Source organism: Papaver somniferum, unplaced genomic scaffold (genome assembly GCF_003573695.1).
Source record: "Papaver somniferum cultivar HN1 unplaced genomic scaffold, ASM357369v1 unplaced-scaffold_107, whole genome shotgun sequence".
Lineage (NCBI taxonomy): Eukaryota > Viridiplantae > Streptophyta > Magnoliopsida > Ranunculales > Papaveraceae > Papaver > Papaver somniferum.
Window position 1 is genome coordinate 10,936,506 of NW_020619603.1, and position 12,619 is coordinate 10,949,124.

The window sequence follows — 12,619 nt, forward strand, 5'->3', positions numbered from 1 at the left end:
CAGAAAGGTAACTAAATATTCTGACAATATATTGTCTATTACACCCCCTTACTCGAAACGGGGGAGGAGCAGACGTTGAGACTAGAACGGAAACGAACAAACAATACTCGAGGGAGACCCTTGGTGAAGATATCGGCGTATTGACTGTCAGAGGGGATGTGCAAAACATGGATATGACCGATACGTACCCGCTCTCGTACAAAATGAATGTCAATCTCCACATGTTTTGTGCGTTGGTGCTGAACAGGATCTCTTGACATGTAGACTGCACTAACGTTATCACAGTAGACAATAGTGGCACGTCGTAGAGGGATGTGAAGCTCGAGAAGCAAATTGCGTAACCAAGTAGTTTCAGCAACAGCATTAGCAACCCCTCTGTATTCGGCCTCTGCACTGGAACGAGAGACGATATCTTGTCGTTTGGATGACCAAGATATCAGGTTGTCTCCAAGAAAAATGCAATAGCCTGAGGTCGATCGTCGAGAATCCGGACAACCCTCCCAGTCAGCATCAGAGTAAGCAGTCAAACCAGTAATAGTAGAAGCTGATAGTGGTAGTCCGTGATCAAGGGTACCCTGAAGATACCTGAGAATGCGTTTCATAGCCTGCATATGTGATTCCCGAGGGTCATGCATAAATAGACAAACCTGCTGCACGGCATATGAAATATCGGGACGAGTGAAAGTCAGGTATTGAAGATCTCCGGCTAGACTTCTGTATAAAGTTGGATCCTGAAGTGGAGGTCCTGATGTAGTACCGAGCTTCGATTGAGTATCTACCGGAGTAGCGACTGGATTGCAGTTTGTCATCGAAGCACGAGCGATGATATCCTGCGCATATGAAGATTGTGACAGAAAGAGGCTCGAATCCGTGTGAGTCACAGTAATACCCAGAAATTGATGTAACGTGCCAAGATCAGTCATAGAAAATTCACGTTTCATCAAGGCAATAAAATGACCTAGAAGAGCATCAGTAGAAGCGGTTAAGATTATATCATCAACATATAGTAGTAGGTATGCAGTTTCCGAACCGGAGTGATAAACAAATAGGGATGGATCACAAATACTGCCACGAAAACCATAACCAGTAATAAACCGCTCAAATCGCTGAAACCATGCCCGAGGAGCCTGCTTGAGTCCATAAAGGGATCTGCGGAGGCGACAGACGTAATCGGGATGAGTAGAATCAACAAAACCCGGTGGTTGATGCATATATACAGTCTCAGCCAAATCACCATGAAGAAATGCGTTTTTGACGTCTAGTTGATGAATACGCCATGATCGTGAGGTAGCAATACTGAGCACGGTGCATATAGTTGCCGGTTTGACAACCGGACTAAACGTCTCAAAACAGTCAACACCCACCTGTTGGGATTTCCCATTCGCTAAGAGACGAGCCTTGTACCGCTGCAAGGTACCATCAGCATGAAATTTGTGACGGAACAGCCACATGGACCGGATGATGTGAGCATCGGGTGGAAGAGGAACAAGATCCCAGGTACCCGTCTCCATCAAAGCATTGTATTCGTCATGCATGGAAGGATTCCAGTTTGGGTCCCTAAGGGCATATAGATAGGAACGGGGAAGAGGGGAAATGGGAGTTGGAGTTTGAACATTTAGGTTGAGTTTTTGGATTGGTCGGAATATACCACGGGAAGCCCGCGTGGCCGGACGTGTGGGGGAGGCAGCAACAGAATGTTGTTGTTCAGGGTTGGTGTTCGGGAGCGGGGAGTGAAGTGAAGTGGGCTGAGAATTGGTGGGCTGTGTAGAAGGGAGAGATGGTAGTTGGGTATGAATAGACTGGGTAGTGGAGCAAGCCAGCAAGGAGAAGATGAGTTGGGCCGACGGTGAGGAGGCGTGTATGGAGATGGGTTGGTTGGGCCTGGGTCAGAAGGTGAGGACGCAGGAATGGAAGAAGTCGTGGGAGATGTGTTGGATGGGCTTGAGCCAGAAGATGAGGACGCAACAGGAGAGGATGGGGTAACAGAAAATGGATAGGGAGAGTAGTCTAGGAATGAGTAGGAAGGATGGATTGGTGAGTCTTGCGAAGGGGAATGACCGGAAAGAGATGGGGTTGAAAATGGGAAGACGTTTTCATCAAACGTGACATGTCTTGAAATGATGAATTTGTTTGTGGAAATGTCAAGACAACGATAACCACGATGATTAGGTGGGAAGCCAAGAAAGACACACCTAGTGGAGCGCGGGGCAAGTTTGTGTGGTGTTGTGGAAGAAAGATTAGGGTAGCAAAGACAACCAAAAATACGAAGATGATCATATGTGGGTTGGCGTCTATACAAGATGGACATCGGTGATTTGAAATGGAGAGTTTTAGTGGGGATGATATTGTGGAGGTATACGGCCATAAGAAGAGAATAGACCCAATACTTGGGAGGAATGGAGGCATGGGACATGAGAGTACGGGTGATATCATTAATTCGGCGAATCATACGTTCGGCCCTACCATTTTGAGAAGATGTATGAGGACAAGAGAAGCGAAATACTAAACCGTGTTGACTAGCAAAATTATGAAAAGAGGAATTGTCAAATTCGCGACCCATGTCACATTGGAAAGATTTAATTCGGCGTTCAAATTGAGTTTGAACAGAGGATTGAAACTCCAAAAATTTGGTGAAGACTTGGGATTTTAATTTTAGTGGAAAAACCCATAAATAATTAGTGAAATCATCCAATAGGAGAAGATAATAACGAAACCCCGTATCTATATTCAACGGAGATGTCCACAAATCACTATGAATTATATCAAAAGGAGCAACACCGGTAGAATGAGAGTCATAAAAGGGAAGACGAACATGTTTGCTAATTTGACAAGAATGACAAAGATTGGGGGAATGATCCTTATTACATTTAATAAAAGACTTTGTACGTAAAACATCTAAGACAGCCTTTACAGGGTGGCCAAGACGTCCGTGCCAAATGTCAGGTGAACAGACGGCAAGAGAAAATTGGTGAGGTGGTGATGGGAAGGAGGATGGCACGGCAGATGTAGTGATGGGATAGAGCTCCCCGGAACTATCACATCGTAGAATAGTCTTCCTCGAGCTCAAGTCTTTCACAGAAAAACCATAAGGATCAAACTCAACAGACACATGATTATCAGTGGTAAATTTACGAACAGAGATTAAGTTTTTGATGATGGAAGGAACGACTAGAGTATTTTTGAGGTGAAGAGTGTGAGATGGGAGATTTATGAACCTAGAGCCGCTAGCAGTTACCGGAATGCTATTTCCATTTCAATAAGAAAAAGTAGGCTATGTGCTTGAAGATGAAGTTGAAACAGGAAAACCCATGAAGAATACTCGTCCTGTTTGATATCTAGATTAATAGGATCAAAACTTTGATGTTAGAAACGGCGAAAGCCGGATGTAAGGATTTTTTATGTAAGGATTCTTTGTCAGAGTTTTGGTAATCAATCCTCCTGTTTCTTATTCTATAAACTCATATAAGTAGAGTTTTGTATATTACAGGAAATCTGGGAGAAGTCAATGCAAATCCAATATTCTCCCAGAACAGAAAGGTAACTAAATAACAGAAAGGTAACTAAATATTCTGACAATATATTGTCTATTATATTGTTCTTTGTTTTTCTACATCTAGCTCAACAGTGGTGTTTCTACTAGTGATGTATGTCTTTTTCCACATGCACTGTGTTGTGACTCCTAGAATGTTATTATAATGATTGTTACGATGTTCTAAGCTTCAAATACTGAGATGTCGATATTGAGCTATTTGTCCAATTTTCGTATAAAAAACAGTGAATAAGATACCTGGTAGATCCAGGCAAGTTGTGCATCTTGTTGCAATCGATTCAGATAAAAACTTCAAATACGCTGCTGCAAACTTGATAAATGACCATATTTCTCTCTTCGTTAACCCTTTAATGATAAACTGATCGTCCAGTGATTTAGTAAAATAGGTGTTGCTCTTACCACCCTGAGATTCAGGGACCTTACGAAATCTAGCTCAGATGTCCTCCTTAAGACTTCAAACCCCTTTGCACATACTTCACCTTCCAAATGGACCATTGTCACTGAATGCCACTCTAACAAGCAACTCCTTGAGCGGACTGGAATCAAAGAGCTCCAAGGACCAGACATGGATAAAATGCTACTATCCATAGACCCAAGATTTCTAAACGATTCAGAGGCTTCTGTTTCATCGAAAGAATGAAACGACTGAAGAAGATTCAATGAATCATAAACCACCCAGAGGCATCCTAATCCAACCCGTGTTGTTGTCGTCTGAGTTATCTGCTCCTTTCACGGGATGATGAGATTCAGTGACCTCAGCCATACCCAGGTCTTCGAAACGCTTTTCCAACTTTAACAACTTCATATGAGTTTTGTCTTGGGTTAATGAATCTGCTGCCACTTCACCATTAATTCCAGTATCGTACTCCCTGGCATGTTTTTACTAGTCCATGCTGCATCAAGGTTCACTACAATCGGAAACTGATCCTCTGAGATTGCCCTCCCACATGTGTTTTCAGTCTCCAAAGGATTGGTCGGGGCATTTGAACTTAAGCTTGATAAAAGATGTGGCCTGGACCCTGTGGTGTTATGATCTGTGAAGAATCCACCTGCTCACTGTTTCCATCCAGCTTGCACTTTTTATCACAGGGAGAATCTTTACCACTTTGCTTGGAATTTGAGTTTGTTGATACAAGCTTTTCTGCACCACTTGCAGACTCCTCCGTACATTTTTGTATAGACTCCTGATTGACCTCTATCTGTAACCATTCTGGATTTTCGTAGCTGAAATCAAGTTTTGAGGGTGGAAGGTATACTGAGTGAACATCCATCGATGCATATCCAAAGCAAGCGACCATTTTATTGAACCTGCAATCGTATAAAATGGTAGAACAGAGTGAATGTGGACAAGTGTGAAATAGTACCAAACTGTTCTTAACTCGTAAGAAAAGTTACCTTTTACCCAAATTCTTTATTTACCCTTTAAACATAGGAGTATTTAAATAAGAGAATACTCTATCAAAGATTCCAACGGATGGGTATAGCTTAGTCACCAGGAACGGGAACGAGGACGGGAAGGGGAGCGAGTACCGAAACGAAAATACGTGAAATACTCAAAAATGAGGAACTGGGAACGTGTGGGGAACGTAAAATATAAATCATATAGTATAAATTAAATTTCATAGATATATTAATGATACATAAAGGTTAGAAGGAGGAGAAAAAGTTATTTATATATTTATTTATCGGTTGCTAGAAGAAATATATCTAAAAAAGGAACAAAATAAATCTAGAAAATCTTCTTGCTATATCTTTACAGAAATAGATCTTTTTTTCTTCTTTGATATATCCACGATATCTTTCTTAATTGTTAAATTTATTGCAAGGTTCCTCCCTTGCTAGGAACACGTTCCCAGCGCGTTCCTCACTGAGGTACGCAAAAATGCGCTTTTCACTGAAAAACGCTCATACGCTAGGAGTTCCTGGTGACTAAGGGGTATAGGCACTTTAGATGTGTTATGCTCAAGTTATGGATTGCACTGAAGTCTACAAGGCGCAGACAATATTCCAATAAATTAAGAAAAGTGAACTGTAATGAGTTGCAGAACTTACAGTACAACCAAATGGCTTGAGGCTCCCTTCAAAAAACATAAGTGTCTTCACCAATTTCTTTCCTCCCTGCCCAGCGCTCCCATGTGCTTCAAGGAACTTCTCCATGTGGAATGCTTCACAATAACCCGGCTTTTGAGTGGAAAGATGATCAATTGAAGGAACTATTTGTGCACCTGTGCAGCGTGCCACACGCGCTCTAACAAAGGCCTCTTGATATTGAGAACAAGAGATGTTTTTTTCAAAGAGGTATTCTTGAGTGAAACGTGAACTGATTTCTACCAGTAAGATATTGGGATGATGAGCAACTATCTTTGCTACTGCCATCTTCAAATGATCTGTTTCCTATATCAAAAAAAGTGAGACAATAAGAACAAAAATTCAAGGAAACAAAGAAAAACCCAGTCCATACCAATGAAATATGGATCTAAACATGTGTCTCGCTATCCAAATTCCAACACAGGTATGAATACATGCCCATATGACTAATCCATCACGAAATGGTTTGTTTGATTTTAAATTTTATCTTTTACATATACTATTACATCATCTGGATTATACTAAGATCAAACAAAATAAAAACTAACTGAAAGAAAAAGATATTTAATAATGTAAAATCGCAATCCAATAAGTTAAACTGATGAATGATAGCAAAACGTAAAGGGTAACAACCTGCTGCAGTAGAGTATCAAAACTTGATAAATGATTAGACACCCGTTGATACTCAAGAGCTCCGCCAAGGATAAGAAAACGAGGCTTCTCAATTTTTGAAGTCACCCGCCGGTTGGAAACATTCTTCTTGCAAACAACTCCTTTAACAACAATACTAGAAGAAACAAGGTAAAAGGTAATGCCAGTGTCAGAAATTAAACACCAAAAAAATGTCAGAAATTAAACACCAAAAAAATAAAACAAAAGTGATGCTCATAGTTATTTGTGTATATCACCATATGGGAACTTTTAAAGGAAATCCCACATGATATCATCCAAGATCAGTGCTGGATCCAGGATTGAAGATACAGAAGGACCCCCAAAAGAAAGTCTCATTGGGTGGCGGCAAAAAAAGGGCAAATCTAGGGGGATTTTGATTGATAACATCTACAACCTTTAGGAGCTATTTGGCGAGTACGCTTAAAAGACCATTCTGTAGAGATCCTAGGATAAATGATTGTAATCTGGCCTAAGGTTACATTCATATGTAATATATGACATTTTACAATTTCACCTAACAATCATGGAATTTTTTTTAAATGAATACAGTACAAAACATGGTATGAAGAAGAGTACACTGACCTGTTGTTGTTTCCAGTGTGGAATAAGTTCATCAAGTGCTCTTGCTTGGTCTAAAAAGATTCCCAGATAAGATAAGATATTTGCACCAACTTGAGCACCGTTTTCAACAACACAAAAAAGCTAAGTATTTGATTCCCTGCCAAAACTGGAAATCCCTGTGTTGGTTTCAAGTTTGCTATTACATAATTCATAACCAAGACGTGACACTGCCATGTGGCTGGGACTCCACTAAGAAGAATGTACAGTATCACATCAACACTCCAGATATCAGCTTCTGCTCCGTAATGCAGTCAAAATACTTCAGGAGCCACATAATATGCACTACCATCACTTCAAAGTATTTAAATACTTCCCCTGCACCAAATTTTAAGATCATCAAAGTTAGTATCGCCAGTGACCAACCTAGAGTTGCAAAATACTTTATTCCGTAATACCAGTTGCCCTACTTAAGCTCGCTACAGAAATATAGCTGAATGCCAATTCAAGTTCAGGGACATTTCTAGAGCTCAAAATTCATGTATTTCAGTTACGTGAAAAAGATAAATTGGGCAATGGCAGAAGCAATTGACATCATTATGTGGCATTGAAATATGTTTAGTCTTGATGAACAAAACAGTCCCTAATGAAGCAAAGAAATGCACTTAAACACTGATGAGCACCAAGCATTAAGAAATCTCCTCTTCAGACTCCAGATAAGACCTCAGATTAGACGAGCCACTCAAATCCTACACACACAGGTTGGTGCTTTCTAGTCAGTTTGGCATCAAATGTCTTTTTACAATTGACACTTAGTGTCTGAAATGTTAAGTCTCATTTACTTTTTTTCGCTAGGTCAAACGCATTCTACTACATAGGCTACATTCAAATCAAGCACATAAGCTCATCAACCAATGTCTACTCCGATTTCATCATAAAATTGCATTACCAGAAACATCTTAAAATCAAAATTCACATCAACATACGTTTAAAAAATCACCACCACAAATCAAATTCATACCTGAAAAACCAAAAAATCAGTAGTCTTTTAAGTGGAGCATCTTGACAATATCAATTAAACTATAGATTCAGCTTAAAATTCATCACATCTCACACCATCTTCTTCGTAAACACAGATTTAAATTAAATTCAATTGTAGTTCTATGTCCAGTAAAACGATCTGTACTTGTCTTCTTACATCTTCTTCTTCAATATCATCTTTATTTTACTGATAATTTTCATTTGACTATCATTCATTTACAAGCATATTTCTCCTTTGCAGCTGGTTTTTATGATTTGATTGGCGTACGTTGGAATCGAGTAATCCTCCTGGAGTATTCATCTGGCTGGGGTTTGTATGGTTTTCTCCATTTCAGAGTGAGAAGGAGGAAGAAATGAAGAGGATAAGTCTACCGTAGATCTAAACCATGGAAGATGAACTTTCAAAATTACTTAGTTGCCCCTTACAACGCAGCACTTAAAACCGTTCCTCACTGGGCTGCTGAAGCTGCGAGGGTGAGGTCTTGGCCCATGTTTTTCCATTCTCAACGTCACATCGCCCCCCCCCCCCCCCAAACAAAATACTAACAAATACATTACGTCCGTAATACTCCCTCCGTCCCAAATTATTTGTATTTTGCTATTTTCAACGTCACCCGAACAAAAAAATACATTAGAACCTCCGTAATATTAATATTCTTTTCTTAGTAACGAATAAAATTATCAATATATATAGAGGTTGTTAATATAAGGAGGTTGCTATTTTCATACTCGCTTTTGAAATCCTTTACTTTCGTGAACCTGTGCGTTATTTGATCAGTTTTTTTCAAGGAGCATCACCACAAACTTATTTTAGATACGATCATGATTGAATTTCGCGGTTCTAATGGAGTGAGATAAAAATGGTGAAAATTCAACCCACCAATACATGGTTCACCATAACGGGTATTGGTACCGATACTTAGTTATACTATTATATATACAGATATAGTACATCGGTATTTGTACCAAAAATTACTTTTAGGCACAAAACACGATTGATTTGATAATGATGATTTGAAATCAGGGTTAGAAAATGAATAGAAGATAAATAAAGGTGACACGAGATCAACGTGGTTCGGTGAATTATGTTTACATCCACGTTTGGATCCCCTTGGTGACTGGTGTTTTATTGATTAGCATAATACAATGATTTTCCTCGGGTTAGAACCTAAAAATGAGGGAGGACCCATGGATAATTTTATATGTACAGTTGTGCACTATCCATGCAAGATTGGACCCAAAAAGAATTAGAGTCCAAATGATAATAAATTTGAACCCAATATATTGATGACATGTTCCTCTTATTAAACTCTAGATTCCTACACTATTTTGATCAAATTGATCACTAGGTTTTATTCTAAACCAAACCAACCGATTTCTTTGTCATCATCCACCATGTGTTTCTAAAGGCAAATCGAAGAAAATATTATGTGTCGAAGAAAAAGAGGTTTTTCCATTATGTTTCATGGATAACCACAGTCTTATGCAATGTCCTTGGATGTATTCAAAGTGTCCGCGTGAAGGTTGTTCACGCATCAGAATGGTGATTGAATCACAATCGAAAAAGCTCAGGTATTTGCAATGTCAAGATCCCAATTGTCCATACGAACCACATATGCTAGATGATGCTATGAAGATTAAAAAAGAAGAAGAAGAAGAAAAGATTGCAACACTCTGCAAAAACTTCAAACTTAAATCCAAATTGAAGAAGGAGTTATTACACTGCAAGTATTGTGGATATGGAGATCACGAATGCAAACATTGTTCACAGCGAATCAGTTCATGCCCAAAGCCCAGTTGCAGGACTTTTATGCATTTGCGGACTTCTTCTGAAGAAGACACATATGGAAGGCATTTCTGGGAATGTCCCATGTGTTTTTTGGTGGAGTGGGCTGATTGAAGTTGTAGGACAAATAGACTCACTATGGTATTATGTTATTTAATTTGTTGTTTATTTTGTGTTATTACGATTATCTAAAACCATCAATATCAAGTAATTTAAATTTTTCCTCCATCAAACATTGCACCATCAGTTTCATAAATAAAAACATAATGCATCGAACAACCACACCATACATGAGAATAAAAGAAATACATCAGATTAAAACAACTACTACATAGGCGGCGTCAGTTCTTGGCGGGTGGTAGAATTCCTAGGGCGATGTAGGGATCGTATTTGATGAGCACCCTAAGAATGTTGAAACAAGCATGGAAGTCGAAAGGACGACCGTGGTGAGATACTGGCCACATCGCTAGAGTTCTGGGTTCCACTTCGGATTCACCGTCGAGCTTATTTTTGTGATTCCATTAGTTGAGAGATGAACTTCGATACATTACAACTAATTACACTAAAACGATGCGTTAATCCGTGACAATCACTCCTATTAATGTTCATCGTTTCAGCAACGAACATTTCAAAAACTTTCTGCCAGAACGTTGATTGTGATACATTCCTACCGTAGCAACATCAGCGGCAACATCTTGTGTTTGAAAAACGTAGGCTCTGCAAATAGCTAAATCCTCTTGTTGAGTGAATCTAACAAAACGAACTCTGGGAGGCATTTTTGTAGATGATTTGAGAGGAAAGAATGTGTAGAATGTATGAATTTAGAGTTGAAATGAGGAGTATTTATAGATTTAAAAAAATGTATCGTTGGACCAAAGGTTTTTGCAGCCGTTCAGATTGAGCCGTTCGCGCCATTGGGTCCGACACTGGCGTTCTTGATACGGACGCGGGTGCTATAATTAAACACACGCATTGTAAGTACACACGCTGGCTTTATTTCTTCATACGCCAGCATTGGTAGCAAGGACACCCGTCTTTAACACAGACGCGCGCTAGATGTTCCGACTCAATGTTCAAAGCAACATATTTGTTGATTTGAACATCCATTTTTCATGTTTGTTCGTTCCATAGTGGAGGAAAATGAAGAAACTCTGAGTTTGTTCATTCCATAGGAACTGCTCTAAGTTAAAAGATGGATCCGTAAAATTTTTACTACTAAATCTGATCGTTGGCTGCCCTTATCATATATAAAGTGACCATAATAACCATCTTATCTTTTTTTGGGCCGGACGAACTTAAAAAAGGAGATCCAGATCCATATCCATCCATTTGACGAGCAAATCGAAGTCGGTAAAACCAATCCCTAAAATCCTCCTCCGTTTGTATCATCAAATCAATCTAAGACCTAACTTTATGTAGAGAAAAAAAAATGTGGAGATTTCTGATGCCTGCAAATTAATGAATCAAAATGCCGAGAATCATCAAGAAAGCGATAACCCCGGTGTTACTGGCGTATTCGAGGAGGACTGCTCGTAGAAATTACAGCTCTTCTTCTTCCATCTTCATCACCCAACAATTGAAGAACAGCAGCAGTACCAATATCAGCCATAGTAGTAGCAGTTTAATTTATCAAATTCGGACTCCAACTCGTGACTTCTCTTCTTCTTCTTCTTCTACCGGTAAGAAGGGACCGTCTGGATCTGATAAAATCACAGGTACCGGTGAGGAAGCTGCTGAACATCTTCTTAAAAAGGTATGTTTGTTTTTGTAAAATTCTATCTTTCGAACCTACCTTGTTACGTTATTCATCTTTAGGGTCCAACAAAAACACACAATTTGAACATCACTCCACTCTACTCATTCCAATTTTGCTGTCTGCTTCATCAAGCAGCCTTAGGGAGATACTGATCATTCTCTAATAACTACCAGTTGATTTATCTAAGACACTGCTAGAGATATACTGTGGTTGTCAAATTGGAAGATTTTCTATTCTTTAGCCGGAAAGAGTGATTAATTGAAATAGAATTGACTATAGCCGTGATGAGATATGACACGCCACTTAATATATCTCCTCGTATTAGAGTTACAAGTGGGTGTTGCACACCACAAACTGCTTTGCAATAGTTATCAAGCTGTAATCAAGATTTTTATGTAAAGTTATGTCTTGATGTGTTGGGCAGGTTGTGGAGACACCAAGTGAGTTTCCTTTCAAAATTGAAGATAAACCATGGGAGCAAACCATAACATTGATTGGAGACTACGGCGGTGATGAGATCAAAGTCATAGTTCACATGCCTACAGATCATTCCTCTACTATCGAGGAAACCGGTGATGACTAGAATCATGTCCAAAACAAGGATAGCGCTAGTGATCCACAGTCCAGCATTCGCTTAGTTGTAACTCAAACGAATTTTCTCGGGACTACTTTGGAGTACGGTGTCATTGCTTATCCAGATGACTTTTCGATAGACAGTTTCTGTGTCAAATATGCAAGGATTCCAGAAGAAAATATCTATTACAGAGGACCTGACTACGCGTAAGTACTGGAATTATATAGGTAGTTCTATTTCTATCAGTTGTTGCACTCGTTCTATATTGTAACTTTATTTTTTCTTGAAGGAAATTGGATAACAACTTGCGGAGAGAATTTCAGAGACGTTTGAAGATCAGAGGAATCAACCCAGTACCACCAGATTCTTACATGAGTACATGGCTAACAGAGACATCTGCTCATCAGATTCATCCAATTCTCCTACTCCTACTCCTACTCCTGATGGTCTACTCCTGAATCTGTAGAAACAACAGTGTTTAATGATGAAGGATTTCCTGTCGACCCTGACATAGGTAATACTGTTTGATGTTTCGATTTTGTTGGACGAGTATATGTATTGATTCTTACTGAATTATATGGTTTACACAGAAAT

General features: G+C 39.3%; 2 protein-coding genes across 5 annotated transcripts; one reads left to right on the forward strand and one right to left on the reverse strand.

Annotated features, from left to right (window-relative positions):
- On the reverse strand, nt 1–8,072 carry LOC113327848 (uncharacterized mitochondrial protein AtMg00810-like). 4 transcript variants are annotated; one of them, XM_026574968.1, is made up of 7 exons: nt 7,890–8,072; nt 7,552–7,617; nt 6,893–7,246; nt 6,272–6,425; nt 5,603–5,944; nt 3,788–4,858; nt 1–1,149 (listed from the first exon to the last, which is right to left on the reverse strand). In XM_026574968.1, the coding sequence occupies exons 6-7, from the start codon at nt 3,811–3,813 to the stop codon at nt 39–41; spliced, it is 1,137 nt and encodes a 378-aa protein (XP_026430753.1). In that variant the 5' UTR covers nt 3,814–4,858; nt 5,603–5,944; nt 6,272–6,425; nt 6,893–7,246; nt 7,552–7,617; nt 7,890–8,072; the 3' UTR covers nt 1–38. The 4 variants fall into 4 exon arrangements, with proteins under 4 accessions (XP_026430753.1, XP_026430752.1, XP_026430754.1 ...); XM_026574967.1 differs by lacking the exon at nt 7,552–7,617; XM_026574969.1 differs by lacking the exons at nt 6,893–7,246; nt 7,552–7,617.
- Nucleotides 8,073–11,163: 3,091 nt separating this feature from the next.
- Nucleotides 11,164–12,034, forward strand: LOC113328052. Its single transcript, XM_026575144.1, has 2 exons — nt 11,164–11,448; nt 11,876–12,034. Exons 1-2 carry the CDS (start codon nt 11,164–11,166, stop codon nt 12,032–12,034), a joined length of 444 nt encoding a protein of 147 aa, XP_026430929.1.
- Nucleotides 12,035–12,619: the final 585 nt, after the last annotated feature.

Excerpts from the sequence above, each read along its gene's own strand:
- LOC113327848 (XM_026574969.1), bottom strand. The coding sequence starts at position 3,813 with ATGCACAACTTGCCTGGATCTACCAG. Across the intron at positions 1,150-3,787 it reads AACTTGCCTGGATCTACCAG|ATCCCTTTATGGACTCAAGC; the intron begins GTATCTTATTCA and ends TCGCCTCCGCAG.
- LOC113328052 (XM_026575144.1), top strand. The coding sequence starts at position 11,164 with ATGCCGAGAATCATCAAGAAAGCGATAACCCCGGTGTTACTGGCGTAT. Across the intron at positions 11,449-11,875 it reads CTGAACATCTTCTTAAAAAG|GTTGTGGAGACACCAAGTGA; the intron begins GTATGTTTGTTT and ends TGTGTTGGGCAG.